Source organism: Gastrolobium bilobum, unplaced genomic scaffold, assembly GCF_033153095.1.
Source record: "Gastrolobium bilobum isolate Gb01-03AN ecotype WA unplaced genomic scaffold, APGP_CSIRO_Gbil_v1 utg5265, whole genome shotgun sequence".
In the NCBI taxonomy this organism is placed as follows: Eukaryota; Viridiplantae; Streptophyta; class Magnoliopsida; order Fabales; family Fabaceae; genus Gastrolobium; species Gastrolobium bilobum.
In genome coordinates, this window is record NW_026900063.1 from 45,793 (window position 1) to 60,053 (window position 14,261).

The window sequence follows — 14,261 nt, forward strand, 5'->3', positions numbered from 1 at the left end:
AAAAAAAAAATTAAAAAAAAAATAAAAAAAAATTACGAAAATGCCATTTGACCGTGTGGGACACGGTCCAATTCGCGTGTCGGAATGGTCAACGTGTCGGAAAAAGTCAACAGCGTGTCCGACACCGTGTCGGAGCGTGTCGCCGTGTCAGAGCGTGTCAGATCCGACTCTTCCTTTTTTTACAAGTGTCCGTGCTTCCTTGGTATTGGGATTTTACCATCATCTGCATAATTAAAATTAATTATTTTTGTTCATAGTTAATTTTACGTAAATGATAATTATTGGTCTTACTTTTTGTGTGTGGAAATAATAAGGAAAACAAAAACAAAAACAAAGAAAGACCTATAATGGGCACATCCTTGGGAGACTAACTCTCCTCAAATCATTACGAAGCAACTCCAAACAAACAAATGGAGGACTATCAAGCACAATCAGTTGCCCATCTTGATAAGATGCATGTGTTGGAAGCCAATCAGCTACAGAATTGCCTTCTCTATAGGTATGATCAAGTCGAATAATTCAGTCTCTTTGAAGCATGCAACGAGCTCTGATAATTAAAGAGGAAAAACGATGACTTTCCTCACACCCTTTCTTATAAACTCCAATGCTACCATTGAGTCACCTTCCATAAAGACTTTTCTAAAACCCTTCTGCCAAGCAAGTTCCATACCTGTCAAGAATCTCCAAATTTTCGTTGAGGTAGATGTGCCACTTCCTAGGAATTTCGTGAAACCAGTTAACCAGTTACCTGCAGAATCCCTAATTACACCACCACACGTCATCTTCTGACCACTGTCTATGTTCTAGCCATCTACATTAAGTTTAACATAACCGTCAGGACCACCACACGCTGTCTTCTGACCACTGTCTATGTTGGAGCCATCTACATTAAGTTTAACATAACCGTCAGGGGGAAACTTCCAATGAATGAAGCGCTCTTCCCTTCTAGGTTCATGATGCCTGATCTTGATAAGAGCTGCATAAGACAAATGAATGTTATCACATGTATAGACAATCCGTCTAATGAGACCATACTTGGAGGTGCAAGTTTGATCAAAAATCACTTTATTTCGCTGTCCCCACAAACTCCAAGCTATAACCCCAAAATACAATGGCCAAGATTTGTCTCTTTGAATCGAACCTTGCATTCCTAGATTTCTTTGGACCAATTGATGAAGATCCATAGAGAAGAAATCATTTTGATGTTCAGGAGGAACCCAATGCTCCCATAAATCTCTAGCACCAGGACAATCCCTAATGGCATGTAAGCCATCCTCATGATGATAGCGACATCTTAGGCAAGATGCATCTGTAGTCATGTGACGATGCATTCTACGAAAATTGGTTAAAAGAAAATCACCATAGAGCAGCCATAAGAATTGTCTAATACGTTCTGGACCAGGCCAAGTCCAGATTCCTTTCCAAACTCTATCCTGATGATAATGCGAAATTCCAATAAGAAAGTTGTAAGCTAATTTCACTGAAAAAACCCTGTCTTGGCTACCTGTCCAGATAACCCGGTCTGAAGTAGAATCCCCTCCAGGCGGAAGCACACAACGAATCTTATCCAACACCGGAGAAGGAAGTAAGTGTTGGAATAAAGGCCATCCCCAATTACCATAACAAGTTACAAATTGAGACGTAGTCCAATGAACCATAATAGGAGGAATAACTTGAACTGACAAAGAGAAAAGTTGAGGACACCCTCGAACCCATGAATTCATCCAAAAAGAAGTTTGATTCCCATCTCCTAAAATGATACGGGAATTATCCAGAATCTGAGGCCAACACTTGACAATAGCTTTCCATAACCCAGAGTCATTTGATGAAGCAGAAATGTTTGGAATGAGCCTCTCATCAACTTTATATTTGCTACGCAGGACCTGAACCCATAATGAGTTACTGTCAGTCATGATTCGGTGACCCAGTTTCATGATGAAAGCCTTATTATTCTCTTTAATTCTGCGAATTCCAAGACCCACCATATTCCTCGGCAAACATGTCTTCTCCCAAGATACTAGATGGGTTTTCCTTCGTTCAGGAGTTGATCCCCAAATAAAATTCCTTCTTACACTCTCAATACGATCACAAATTCCACTAGGAATAATACAAGTTTGCATAGGATATTGAGGAACCGCAGTAAGCACTGACCTAGCCAGCGTTGATCTTCCAGCCAAAGAAAGAGAACGTTGATTCCAGCAATTCAAACGAGCTTGCATCCGATTTAGAATATAGCCAAAAGTACTCTTTGTAACTCGGCTATGAGAATAACCCATTAACTGGCTCAAAATCTGCACACGAGAGTAATTAACATTCCTGGAAAAAATACTTTCATTCTTTCCTGACTAACTTTTTCACCAGAACACCTACAAAAACAATCAAGAATTTTATTAATAATGTTAGCTTGTCCTTTCGTAGCCTTCGCAAAGAGCAGAAGATCATCTGCAAAAAACAGATGAGAAATCTTTGGCCCCCTTCTATTCTATCTGATTGGCTTCCAAGCATCCTCCTGAACCGCTACGTTGATCAGATGAGCAAGTCTTTCCATACAAAGAATAAATAAATAAGGAGATAAAGGATTTCCCTGTCGAAGACCTTGATTGGGAGAAAATTCTGACGAGGTAGAACCATTCCATAACAAATTCATTGTACAAGACGAGAAACAACCCATGATAAGGGAAATAATGTTCTCAGGCAAACCAACGTCCACAAGAGTATCTTTCAGGAACTCCCAAGATATCTTGTCATAAGTCTTTTCTAAATCTACTTTGACAGCCATCTAACCCTTACCTCCTATCTTCTTATTCATGGAATGGATGATTTCCTGTGCCACAATGATATTATCTGCTCCTTGGCGACCCTTGATAAAGCCACATTGATTGGGCATAACCAGATGAGCCATATGAGATTTTAACTTATTAGCCACAATCTTCGTCATAGTTTTGTAAATAACATTACAAAGGCTTATAGGTCTAAACTCTTTAAAAGATTCAGGCACCTCAACCTTGGGAATCAGATAAATCAAAGTTTGGTTTACATATTTGATTTTATCTGGATGTAAGAAAACATCCTTCTCAAAAGAAGTAACCGAGTCTCCCACCTTATCCCACTGAGTCTGAAAGAAAAGCACATTAAGACCATCCTTCCCAGGCGACTTATATGGACCAAAAGAGAAAACCACATCTCTGATCTCTTTATTGTTTGGAATAATGCTCATACTTTCTAAAGCATCCTCTTCAATAGCTGGGAAAAAACCATGAATTGGAAAATCTGGTTTGGGCAACGGATCTTTAGAGTATAGATCTTTAAAGAAACTAACAGCCATCTCCATTAAAACTCATTGATCACCAATCCACACCCCATCAGAATTCTTCAGCGTATCTATACGATTTCGTCTACGTCTTGCATCGGTCACAGAATGAAAGAAACGTGAGTTCCTATCTCCAAGAGCTAACCAATTCAACTTTGATATTTGAAACCAGGTAATCTCTTCTTGAAGATAAATCTTGTCCAGTTCCCGCCATAAATCCTTCTGCAACATTTCTAAACTATGACTTGGTTGGCTACTAAGAGTAAGACACTTGTCAATACCTTTAATCCTAGAATGCAGCTCTTTTTTTCTTTTCAGCACGACACTAAAAACATCTTTGTGCCAATTTGTCACATCTACCCTAAACTTCTCCATAGCATGCATCCAGTTTTCATTATTAGTCTAACAACCATTGACCACATCATGGAAAGAATTTTCTGTTAACCAGGATGCAAGGAAACAGAATGGACGATCCCCTCTCGGATGAATAGTAGGCTGACCTTCCCAAATTAACACAGGTCTGTGATCTGATCCAAAAAAAGGTAAGTTGAAAGCCACACGGTTAGGAAAAACCATGTTCCATTTGTCATTAGTACAAACCCTATCAAGTCGTTCCTGAAGATTCCTTCTTTGCCAAGTGAAAGTGGGACCTTGGTTTCCAATGTCAGACAGATGACATTCATCTAAACAATCTTGAAACTCCCTCATGCTATTCCAGTTATGCCCATTACCACCAATTTTCTCATAATCATACAAATAAGTATTGAAATCCCCAGCTATCCCCCAGGTCACATCCCTCATGGATTGATCGAACAGAGAAGACAGAAGCTCCCAAAGATGGATATGCTCCTGTCTACGCGGACTAGCATAAATGAAAGTCATGAACTCCTCTTTATTTTCTTTAACACATGTTATTTTTGTGTGCACCAATTGATGGTGTGAAAAAAGAACCTCCACTGAAACTTCATCAGTGTTCCAAAGTACCCAAATACCACCAGAGTAGCCAACAACATCCTGATGATAGTGACCAGAGAAACCAAGACGACGAATAGCTCTATCTGCCCTTTCACCACTCAGTCTAGTTTCCAATAAAGCCATTATTTTAATATTGTATTTATGAGACAGATCACGAATCAGAGGTGGAAAACTCCTTTTCCCAGCCCTATACAATTCCAGGTTAAAATATTCATGGGAAACCAACTTAAAATGAAACATACAACTTCAGGATTCATCACAAGCCCTAAGAAAGAGCATTGGTGTAAACAGATGTCACATCCAAAGCGTCCAAATTATCCAAAGGGATAGTATCCTTGTGAATCTGGTAAAAATTCCTCATCAGCGTTAGAGCATTCGGTGGTCTTCCATGTTTTCCACCTTTGTCCAAAACACAGGTAGCGAAAGTAGTCTCTTGCTGCACATTTATCACATGAGACGTCATCCTCTGAGGTTTTGACAATGAGGGATGTAAGACTATTTGTCTGTCATTAATGTCATCTAACATATTTTTCTGAGGATCAAGTTTTGGATTACTTTTTTGAGATTCTACACCTTTAGTAGCATTTGATCTACCTTTGCTACTATTAGCATTCTGAACTAGCTGTTGAACTTTGGCAGATGACATTGTCACTTTTTCTTTTGTTGATGGTTTTCCTTGAATCTCACTCCTTGTTGTTGAACTTATTTTCTCGCCTTACCTAGAGAGAGGTTAACGGATGGAGCTACTGTTTCCATTTGATTGTCCTTCCTACCCAACTGTTTATCTCTATGAGCTAGTAATTCTCCATGTTTAATTTGTGTCTGACCAGATACGATACTGATTGAATCAATCACTGGAGATTCGAAAACTATCAAAATGTCATTATCCTTTTGAGCCAACTCAGCAATAGCTTGGTATCTCGATCCTGATTAGATGACCTGGCTTTGATTTAAATCAAAATTTGAATCCACTTTATTACGTAACGTTGGGTTATTCCCCATGCTAGCTTGTCTCCTGCCCGATGACAGTAATTCCTCCTTTGATTGCGCGATATTCCTTGATCGACAATTTCGTTGCACCAGCATCCAATTCCCAAACGGTTCTTCCTTCGCCGGAACAACTTCTTTTTCCGACTGATTGGGCACCGCCGAATCAGAAACCTCTTGAGCATGAGCTGTAGAACCCTGATGATGGTTACTCTGTGAGCACTGGTCCTTTTTGTGGCCATATTTCAAAAATAAACTAGGTGAAGTCCCTCCTGACCAACATGAAAAATGCGATCAGCAATCCGAAACTTAGACAAAAATCCTTTCCTGAGATCAACTTCAACACAAATTCTTGCAAACTTCGCTCTTTTTGTAATATCACCTTCCCCAGAGTTTTGTTTTCTGATAGAGTTCCTATCAATCTTCAAAGTACGACAAAAAATACTTCCAATATTCCACAAATGATGTGTGGTATAGAATTCAATAGGAAGTCCAGGTATACGAATCCAAACTGTCAGTTTTCTGATCTCATCATCATAAGGATTAAAGAAAGGACGCCATCGCTGAACTACCACATAGTGATCTGCTATAATCCAAGGGCCATCCTCCAAAACGTGAGAGATCATTCTTGTTAGAAAATCGGAACAAAAAATAGTCATTCTCCAGATCAATGAACTCATATGCTCCTGATATATTCCACATTTTCAGTAAACGATTGAGCAAAAATCTTACACCTACTCTCTTCCCTAGAAGTTTCACAATGATTGCCTGTCTCCATGGCCTGCAACCTTCTAAATGCAATGCTTTCAGGAAAGAGTATGTTGGGCAAAGAGGATCATCCTCTCCATCTACCGTAACAAAAACCTCTTCCCCTTCTTCTTCCTCTTCCATTAAAACCTAGAAGAGAGTCTTTATATGACACCACTTTTCTGTTAGGTATTTCGCCTGTCAACACCGGGATCGAATGATTTTTCCCTTCATTGCTTGTCATATCCACCTGGTGATCATCCATGGGCTGATCTTCCATAGCAGGACCTTTAGGTTTTTTTGTGCTTCGATGAAGAAGATCTTCCTCCTCAGCTGTAGGATCTGTTGTCTCCTTACCAGATTCTTTCGTATCACTCATCGCTGTTTGAACGCAAGGTGGCGGATTCATACTCTAGCAGTGATGCACATGCAGATCTGCGTTATTGGCGGTGCTCCGATCACGAGTCGGTAGCCTGAAATGTAATTTAGAAAATAGCTATCATATTACTTATTTTATGTATTCTATTGGTCTTACTGAATTTTATGTATTCAATTATCTTATTTTTCGTAAAAATAATGATCAATTGTAATAACTAACCATTGGCGTAGTTACTTTAATTTTAATCATCAACATGGCCAAATAAAGCATTATTCATATTAAATTACGTATATATTAGGATCTAAACGTTTAAATTATTAAAAAGGTTGACTAACACAATTATTATTTATTGTGACTAGTTTTATATGTGATTATAAATTTGAATTTCAGTGTTGTCATTGTATAAAAATATATATATTATTAAAAAATACTAAAAATATTTTGCATGGAAAATAGGAAAAAAAGGCATCTAATGTTACTTTAGACATCTTTGTCTAATTTCACTGAAATGATGTCATTTTGGGGTTGAAAAATTAAAAAATTAGAATAATAAAGACTATTATGACCCTGAAATAAATTAAAATTACAAACATACTATAATTTTTGCCCTAAAACGACGTCGTTTCGGTCAACATTAAACAAAATGATCTAAAGTAACTTTAGAAAAAATGAACCCTTGAAAATATATTAAATTTAAGCTTTTTTCTTGAATCGTTATCATTTTTTTGGAACTTTTTAAGGGTTTGATGTTTCTTATTTATATGAGATTATCTCTTATAAACATATAAAAGTATGTGGGGTCATGTGAAGAGAGGAGAGAGCACATGTAGTGTGGGTGTGGCCTCATCTCGAGCTAAATTTTAACAAATTGCACTTATTATATATAATTATATAATTAATTTTAATTTTGCGTGGATTAAAATTATAATTTGGCTCGAGCTACAATTTGTAATTTGGCCATATGTAAAACTTAAAATATTTTTGGTGAAAAATTTGGGTAAGTTGTATTAGGTTAATTTTCACTTGTATAAAAATAAATAAATTATTTTAAGTCAAATTAAAAAATGTTTAATAAAATGATAACTCTTCTTAGTGTCGTTTGCTCAGGTGTTCTGTATTTAATATAATTTAAATATATTATGATATGAACTAACAAAAATTAAGAAAAATAAATACACATAATTTTTTGGTCCCGGGCTCAAATTGGAGCCCGGCTCCGCCACTGGGAGAGAGAAATGAAAACATGGGTTCGACATATTTTTATGTGTGTAGGATATAAAATTATTTCTTAACGAGAAACAATATCATTTTTTAATTGTAGTGCACTGGGTAAGATGTCAACTAGTAAAAATAAAATATATTGTTGATGCTAGCACGAAAGTTAGGGGATTTGAAACTCAAAGTGATTGAGAATTTGAGAGGGAAGGCCAATTGAGTCTATGTTGCATCGGCACGGGACACGGGATACGATATATATGACATGATACTTCGATACGTTAATTTTAAAAAATATTAAATTTTGACACGTTAGGACACATTTTGATATTATATAATATTTTTAGTTTATGTAGTGTATATTATATTTAGTATTTAATAATTTAACAAAGAAATAAAGCTAAAATTATAATATCCATCAATTTTACAAAGAAACATAAGATATTCTAAATGTTTATATTAAACTCAATAAAATTATAATCGTAATCTAATGAATCTAATAGTTGAAACTCAAAATGTAATACAACGTAACTTTTGAACCTTTTATGAGTTTTTACAATGAGTATTGGAGTATCGGGAAGTGTCGGACATACGATACGTCAGAATTTTTGAAATGTTTCGATGGATTTTGAGAGAGTATCGTTAAACTAAGGTGGTTTGGCGAAAAGGGTAAATGGAATATGAAACGGCTCTCTTTGAAGCCATTGGAAAACGGACATCCTAGGCCTTTTACCACAAAGACCAGGACAATTGAAAATTTAAATTGTTGCGGCAATTATTTCACTGGGGTTTTATTAATCTCATGTTAAAGGAGATAAGTTATCTCATGTCATAGAGATAAATTTGTGAGTTCCATCATCTAAAAAAAAGAAAGAAAAAAAGGTGACACAATTATCAAAAAATGTGAAGGAGAGAAAGTTATCACATATAATAGATGAGTAGTTTTTCCCGTAAATTTAAGCACTACCACGTTAGCCAAAACCCAAAAATTAACCTACTGATTTGCGTATGTTCGATTTCTATTCTCAAAAGTAATTTTTTAGTTTTTAAAATAAAAAAATTTGTTTGAAAAGAGTTGTTTTGAAAAATGAATTCCAAAACAAAAATTGTTTTTTAGTTTTAAAAACTAAAAAAGCAAAACAACTCAGGGGAGGATGCTTTCAAAAGTTATTTTTTTGTTTTTATTTTATTTTTGCGGTGATAATTTTGTAAATATGAGGATTCATAAATAGTATTTTTTATAAATAAATTTAATTTTTTTAATTTTAAATTACTTTACTATGATAATTTTGTAATTATAAAACTTCATTAATGGTATTTTTGTAATTAATTACAACTTTTTTGTAATTAACTACCTTGTTTAGTTTTTATAACTTGAGGGTTATAGTTACAACTTTTTTTTTTACAACTTCTTACAATTATATCTTAACACCGTTGATTTCTATCAATCAACGGTTATTATTTTCGCAAATTAAACTCATTAATTAATTATTAATTCACAATAAATGATAACCGTTGATTGACGGAAATTAACGGTGTTAAGATATGGTTGTAAGAGGTTGTAAAAAAATAATTATAAGGATAACCTTTCTTAAAACTAATTATTATCAAACAAATTTTATTATTCTTTTAAAATCAGTTTTCAAAATTTATGTTTAAAACAAATTTAAAAAAATAAAAATAAAAACACATCCAAACACGCCCAATTTACTCGATTGGGATACTGAAGCAATAGTCACACGCAGTGGAAACCATTTCACAAGCAAGGATTTCCAAGCTTATTAGCTAGGATGAAAATTAAATATTATTTTACCTCATTCGAAAATCAACGAATCAGGGGGAAACTTAAGAAGTGAACAGAGTGTGATTCTTCAAGGACTGAAAAGGAGTTTTGACGAAGCAAAAAGGAATTGGGCCGAACAACTAAAGGCCCATTTAGATCGGCTTTTTTTTCCTTCAAAAGTTATTTCTTTTAAGAAAAAAAAGTACTTCTCACTTTAAGTTTGTTTGGATATCTATTTTTAAAAAAGGCAAAAGTCACAAAACAATAATAATCAAAAATTTATTTTTTTTAGAAGCTAAAAATTTTAACTTCTGAAAAAAACAAAAACCAAAAGCCAAATATTTCTTATTTTAAAAGTGTTTTTTTATAAAAATTTAATAGAGATTTAGAATCTTTCTTCTTTAGAGATTTAGAATATTTATTTAATTATTTCCTTTATTAATACAGATTTTTCAAATTGATTTTTAAATTTAAAGCATAAATCAAATCTTTTTTTGTTTTCCTTATTATTAATAATTTTTATTTTTATTTTTAATTTAAATCATAAACCAAATCTTTATTTATTTTTTTATATTAAATCACAAACTCAGAACCCAGAGGCTTCTGGGTTTAATCGCATTTATAATACTATTCTTGCAAATTTAAATTGTGTTTGTGAGAAGTAAAATATGTCAAATGGGATGTCATTACGTAAATCTCGAAAAGTTATGTGAAATCAAAAAGAGAATTACCTGATTTGAATACCTGAGTCAAAAGTTACGGCCTTCAGAAGTTTTACGATTAAATTGTTAATTTTTTTTTTTGGAAAAAAAAAAATGTGACACATGTCAACACCTTATGAGTGACGCTTAAATTAAGCGTGATTGCCTCTTGAGTGACGTCCAAATTTAAGCGTGATTGGTGACGCCCAAATTAAGCGTGATATTGTGCAATAAATATGTAATTATTTTCAAAATTTTCATAAATTCGTAATTTTTTATTTAAAAAACAATATATCAATTTTTTTGCCGTTGGGATTGTCGTATCAATTCTTTTTTATTTGTAGCTTTACCAAAGTTGCTGCCATACATCTATATGGCATGTATTTCATGTACTTCAAAATACAATTGCTTTGGAATTCAAGAGCTTCGACAATATTATTATTATTTTATTCTCAATCTAAGATCGGTTCGAATTTCAAAAATAATATATTGTTCTAACACTATCTTAATAGGAATGGGACCGTAGGTGCGTTGAGGTCATCACTTATTATTAGCAGAAAACCTCCGAGTTTACCCCATACTCTGTCTTTTATTTGTCGTTTGTTATCATGCCGTGGTGACAATGCTGCAATCCATTTTGTCATGTGATGTTGCCCGTGATTTTTCAATTACCATGTCATCATTGACTCAAGGATTCAAATCTCCTACTCTAGTCCTCCCCTTGTGTATTTTCTCCTTTACAAGTGGTCCATATGTGAAGCTAACAAATGCAACATCGCAAAACGCCTTTTATTGTTGACATCTTCTTAATCATATTTTGGTCTTAGTGCGGAAGAGTTTGATATGTGCGGGAATCTTCAAATTTTATCTATCATATATTTTACGTTACATAGAAGCCTAGAAGCAGAGGTGGCAAAACAGGTCCAGGTCCGATCCATAAGGTTGAGCCATTTAACCAGTCACAAATGGAGAGTTGGGTTGAGATTTTTCATCCGCCAACCCGTTTGAACCAGGACAGGTCAAAACGGGTTCAACTCACAGCGAGTAAGTTGACCTGTCGAGTTGATTTTTATTTTTAAAAAGAAAAAATTAATTAAGGACATTTTTTTACACCTCTTTTGTCCTTCTTTAATACCTTCTATAGTTATATGGAGTATAATTTTTGAAAAAAATTCACTTTTTTAATATGTTGGCGTGGCAAGTAGAAATTTTCAACCCACTTATAAAAACGGAGGTAGACAGATTAGGTTGGGTTGGGTCGGGTCATTTTAAGGCGAGTTAGAGGCGAGGTGGATTGTCCGTTTTGCCATCTCTACGACAAGAAGGCTATCTTTGGAGCTAATTGCTCCTTATAACTAGAAGATCACATATTCAAGTTTGGAAAATATCTCTTTGTAAAAATATAAGGTTAAGATTGCATACAATCAATTGATCCTAACCTCTATCTTCACAAGTTAGGAAGCTTGGTGTAACAAGATTTGCTCCCATATATTTTGCATTAGATATGCATAAGGCCTCTATTGGTAAAATATCCTCATCATGGGTACCATGTATAGTACTCACATGGAGTTGGGGTAGCAAGGAGTACAAGGCTCAAAGGAATGGGGCCCCTTCTATTAAAAAAAATAAAATCTAAAACAGTAGCATGTGAACTGTGCATTGTCCCCTTGCTAAGGATAGCTGACAAATCAAGAGAAACAAAAGGTATTAATAAATATGGATGCAAAGAGACAATGAATATAGTGCTACCCTTGCCTATCCCGTGATGCTAACGAAATGCACCTCATAAACTGTCAGAAGAACAACAAGAAAACACACTGGTATAGTTACTGATTTTATCTTTCCCCTACTTAAAAACACACACATTCCTAGACCCGATAACAATTTGCATCATTCTCTGTTTAGAGAGATAGTTCAAGGAGTTATCCATGGCCACTATCACAAAGTTATTTTCCTTTGTCTTTCTGGTTGTCTTGCTTTGCAATTCACATGTTCTGATGAGTTCAACAACTGAGCCAACAATTTCAGCTTCCCCAGGTTTATTACCTTATGTGAATGCACCAGATATTTCATCATTCTTCCCCACTCCAAGTGACAACCGACCAATGAATTCTGCAGCTCCTTCTGAGGCAGAAGCATCTGCACCTGCACCAAGTTCAGGTGAATTTGATGGGAAGAAGTCTTCTAGTTCAGTTAGGTTGGATTTTACAGCTGCCATATTTGTTGGTATCCTGCTCTCTAGTTTCTTGATAAGTAGCATAGTTATTGTTTGAGCATATGTGTCATTTTCACCCACTAGAGCAAGTGTTGTTCCTTTATATTAATCAATGTTCAGTAATTTGCTTTGTTGCTTGTTTAATATACATAATATATAAGTTTTGCTGAATTCAGCAATTCTCCTCTGTATTTGTAATTCTAATAATTTTTGTTCCATATTTCGTTGGATTTGAGTCTTTAAAAGTCAGGGAAATGCAAGGAAAAATTATCTGCACCAATCCATTATAACTATGCACCAATCCATTATAACTACGTACTGGAGCCATAGTTGGAATATTAAAATTGTTTTTTTTTTCTCTCCTCAGACATTGTTAGCTGACATTGTGAAAAGAGAAAAAATAATTTTGTCATTATAACTATGTATTACCCGTAGCATATAATTATAATAGGTTGCTACAGATAACTTTTTTTCCAACAATATAAAAAAATAGAACCGATGAATCTGGCTATGGCAAATTGAAAACATCTGTTTACTGTACAATTCAGATCAGATTTGTTTTGAAACGCTGTAATCATTGAGTACTTTATAACAGTTGAAGATTCTATTAAAATTCATTAAAAAGTAGGAGTAATATTTATCAAGAAAATGATGAGCTACTTCTTTTAGCGAAAGTACATTGTCAATGAATTTTTCCATTTATTTGTACATCCAGCTGACAAATGGATTTAATTGTTTTATTTTGAAAACTGGAAATATCGTAACAAAATGTAGATTCAGGGAAGATAAGAGGTGTGAAAGTGTAATGCAACAAAACAAAAGGCTAATAGGTTTATTTAAATAATCATTTTTTATTTTTTCAAAATTTTGTTATTAAGTGTTGCTTCGATTTGGATAAAGTAAAAGCCTTCACCTGGGAAATAAATATAGAATGTTGTTGTGGAGGTGTATGCGTACAATGACAGATCGAAACTAAGGTTCTCTCTCGTAAAAGTTTAAGATCCCATGTGGTAGTTCCTGAAAGTGTGATCATGAAATATATCTTTCCATATGTCTCATTTTAACATAATATAATCATGTCTCAAACCCAACAAGTTATTGACTTGGTCGGCTCCTAGGTCAATGAATTATCGATTCAATTAGTGGGTTACTGATTCAATCACATAATTAAATAAATATAATAAATATTGTTCAATATGAACATCAACATGGGATAAGTGTTTTGTAATCCAATGCTATGTTTCCTAATGGATTTGAGGCTTTGGTATTAGAGGAATGTGATGAGACTCAAATGAAAGTAAAATAGCCTTGAAGGCCGTAGCATGTGAGAGGGAAAAACAAAATTTTTCATATGCGGAATTACACATGCAATCAAGAATCATGCTTTATGGCATGTGATGTTACCTTTGTTTGTAAGTTCAAAACTCCAAGACGATTAGTGTTAGGTTTGAAGGGTTCAAACCCTCTAACGTTGATCCACACCACCCACGTCAAGATGCAAGAACGCTTTCTTGAAAGCCACCAATTGACCACCACAGAGAGGCTTGCTATGCGCTCAATAGGTGAAGAAGGAGGCTAGGTATATGTGTTTAGAAGAGTGAAGTCTCCAGCATGAAAACTTCACAAGAGTGGGAATGGTATATAGAAGAATTGGCTAGGTTCTTTTGAAAAACCTTAAGGAGGAACTCACCAACTAGGCGCACAAGAGAGGGAGAGAATTAGTGTATCGAATCAGAATTTTTACTTTACTTATAATGAAAGTGGCGCACAAGTGAGTGAGACACAGGTGGAGTTGTTGCAATTCAAAAATCCCAACAACCCCCCCTTTGAATCCTCATAAGACTAGGTCTTTATCTAGTCAAAATTCTGAACCAATGGTCATCATATGACCACCAATTCATGTGCCCCTATTCAGCCCAAAAAGGGACCAAATACATTTGAGCTGTTGC

The 14,261-nt window shown here is 34.8% G+C and overlaps 2 protein-coding genes across 2 annotated transcripts; one reads left to right on the forward strand and one right to left on the reverse strand.

Annotated features, from left to right (window-relative positions):
- Window positions 1-3,712: 3,712 nt before the first annotated feature.
- LOC133295170 (uncharacterized) lies at window positions 3,713-4,408 on the reverse strand. Its single transcript, XM_061493966.1, has one exon. It carries the CDS (start codon window positions 4,406-4,408, stop codon window positions 3,713-3,715), a length of 696 nt encoding a protein of 231 aa, XP_061349950.1.
- Window positions 4,409-12,025: 7,617 nt separating this feature from the next.
- Window positions 12,026-12,370, forward strand: LOC133295171 (uncharacterized). Its single transcript, XM_061493968.1, has one exon. The coding sequence runs from the start codon at window positions 12,026-12,028 to the stop codon at window positions 12,368-12,370; it is 345 nt and encodes a 114-aa protein (XP_061349952.1).
- Window positions 12,371-14,261: the final 1,891 nt, after the last annotated feature.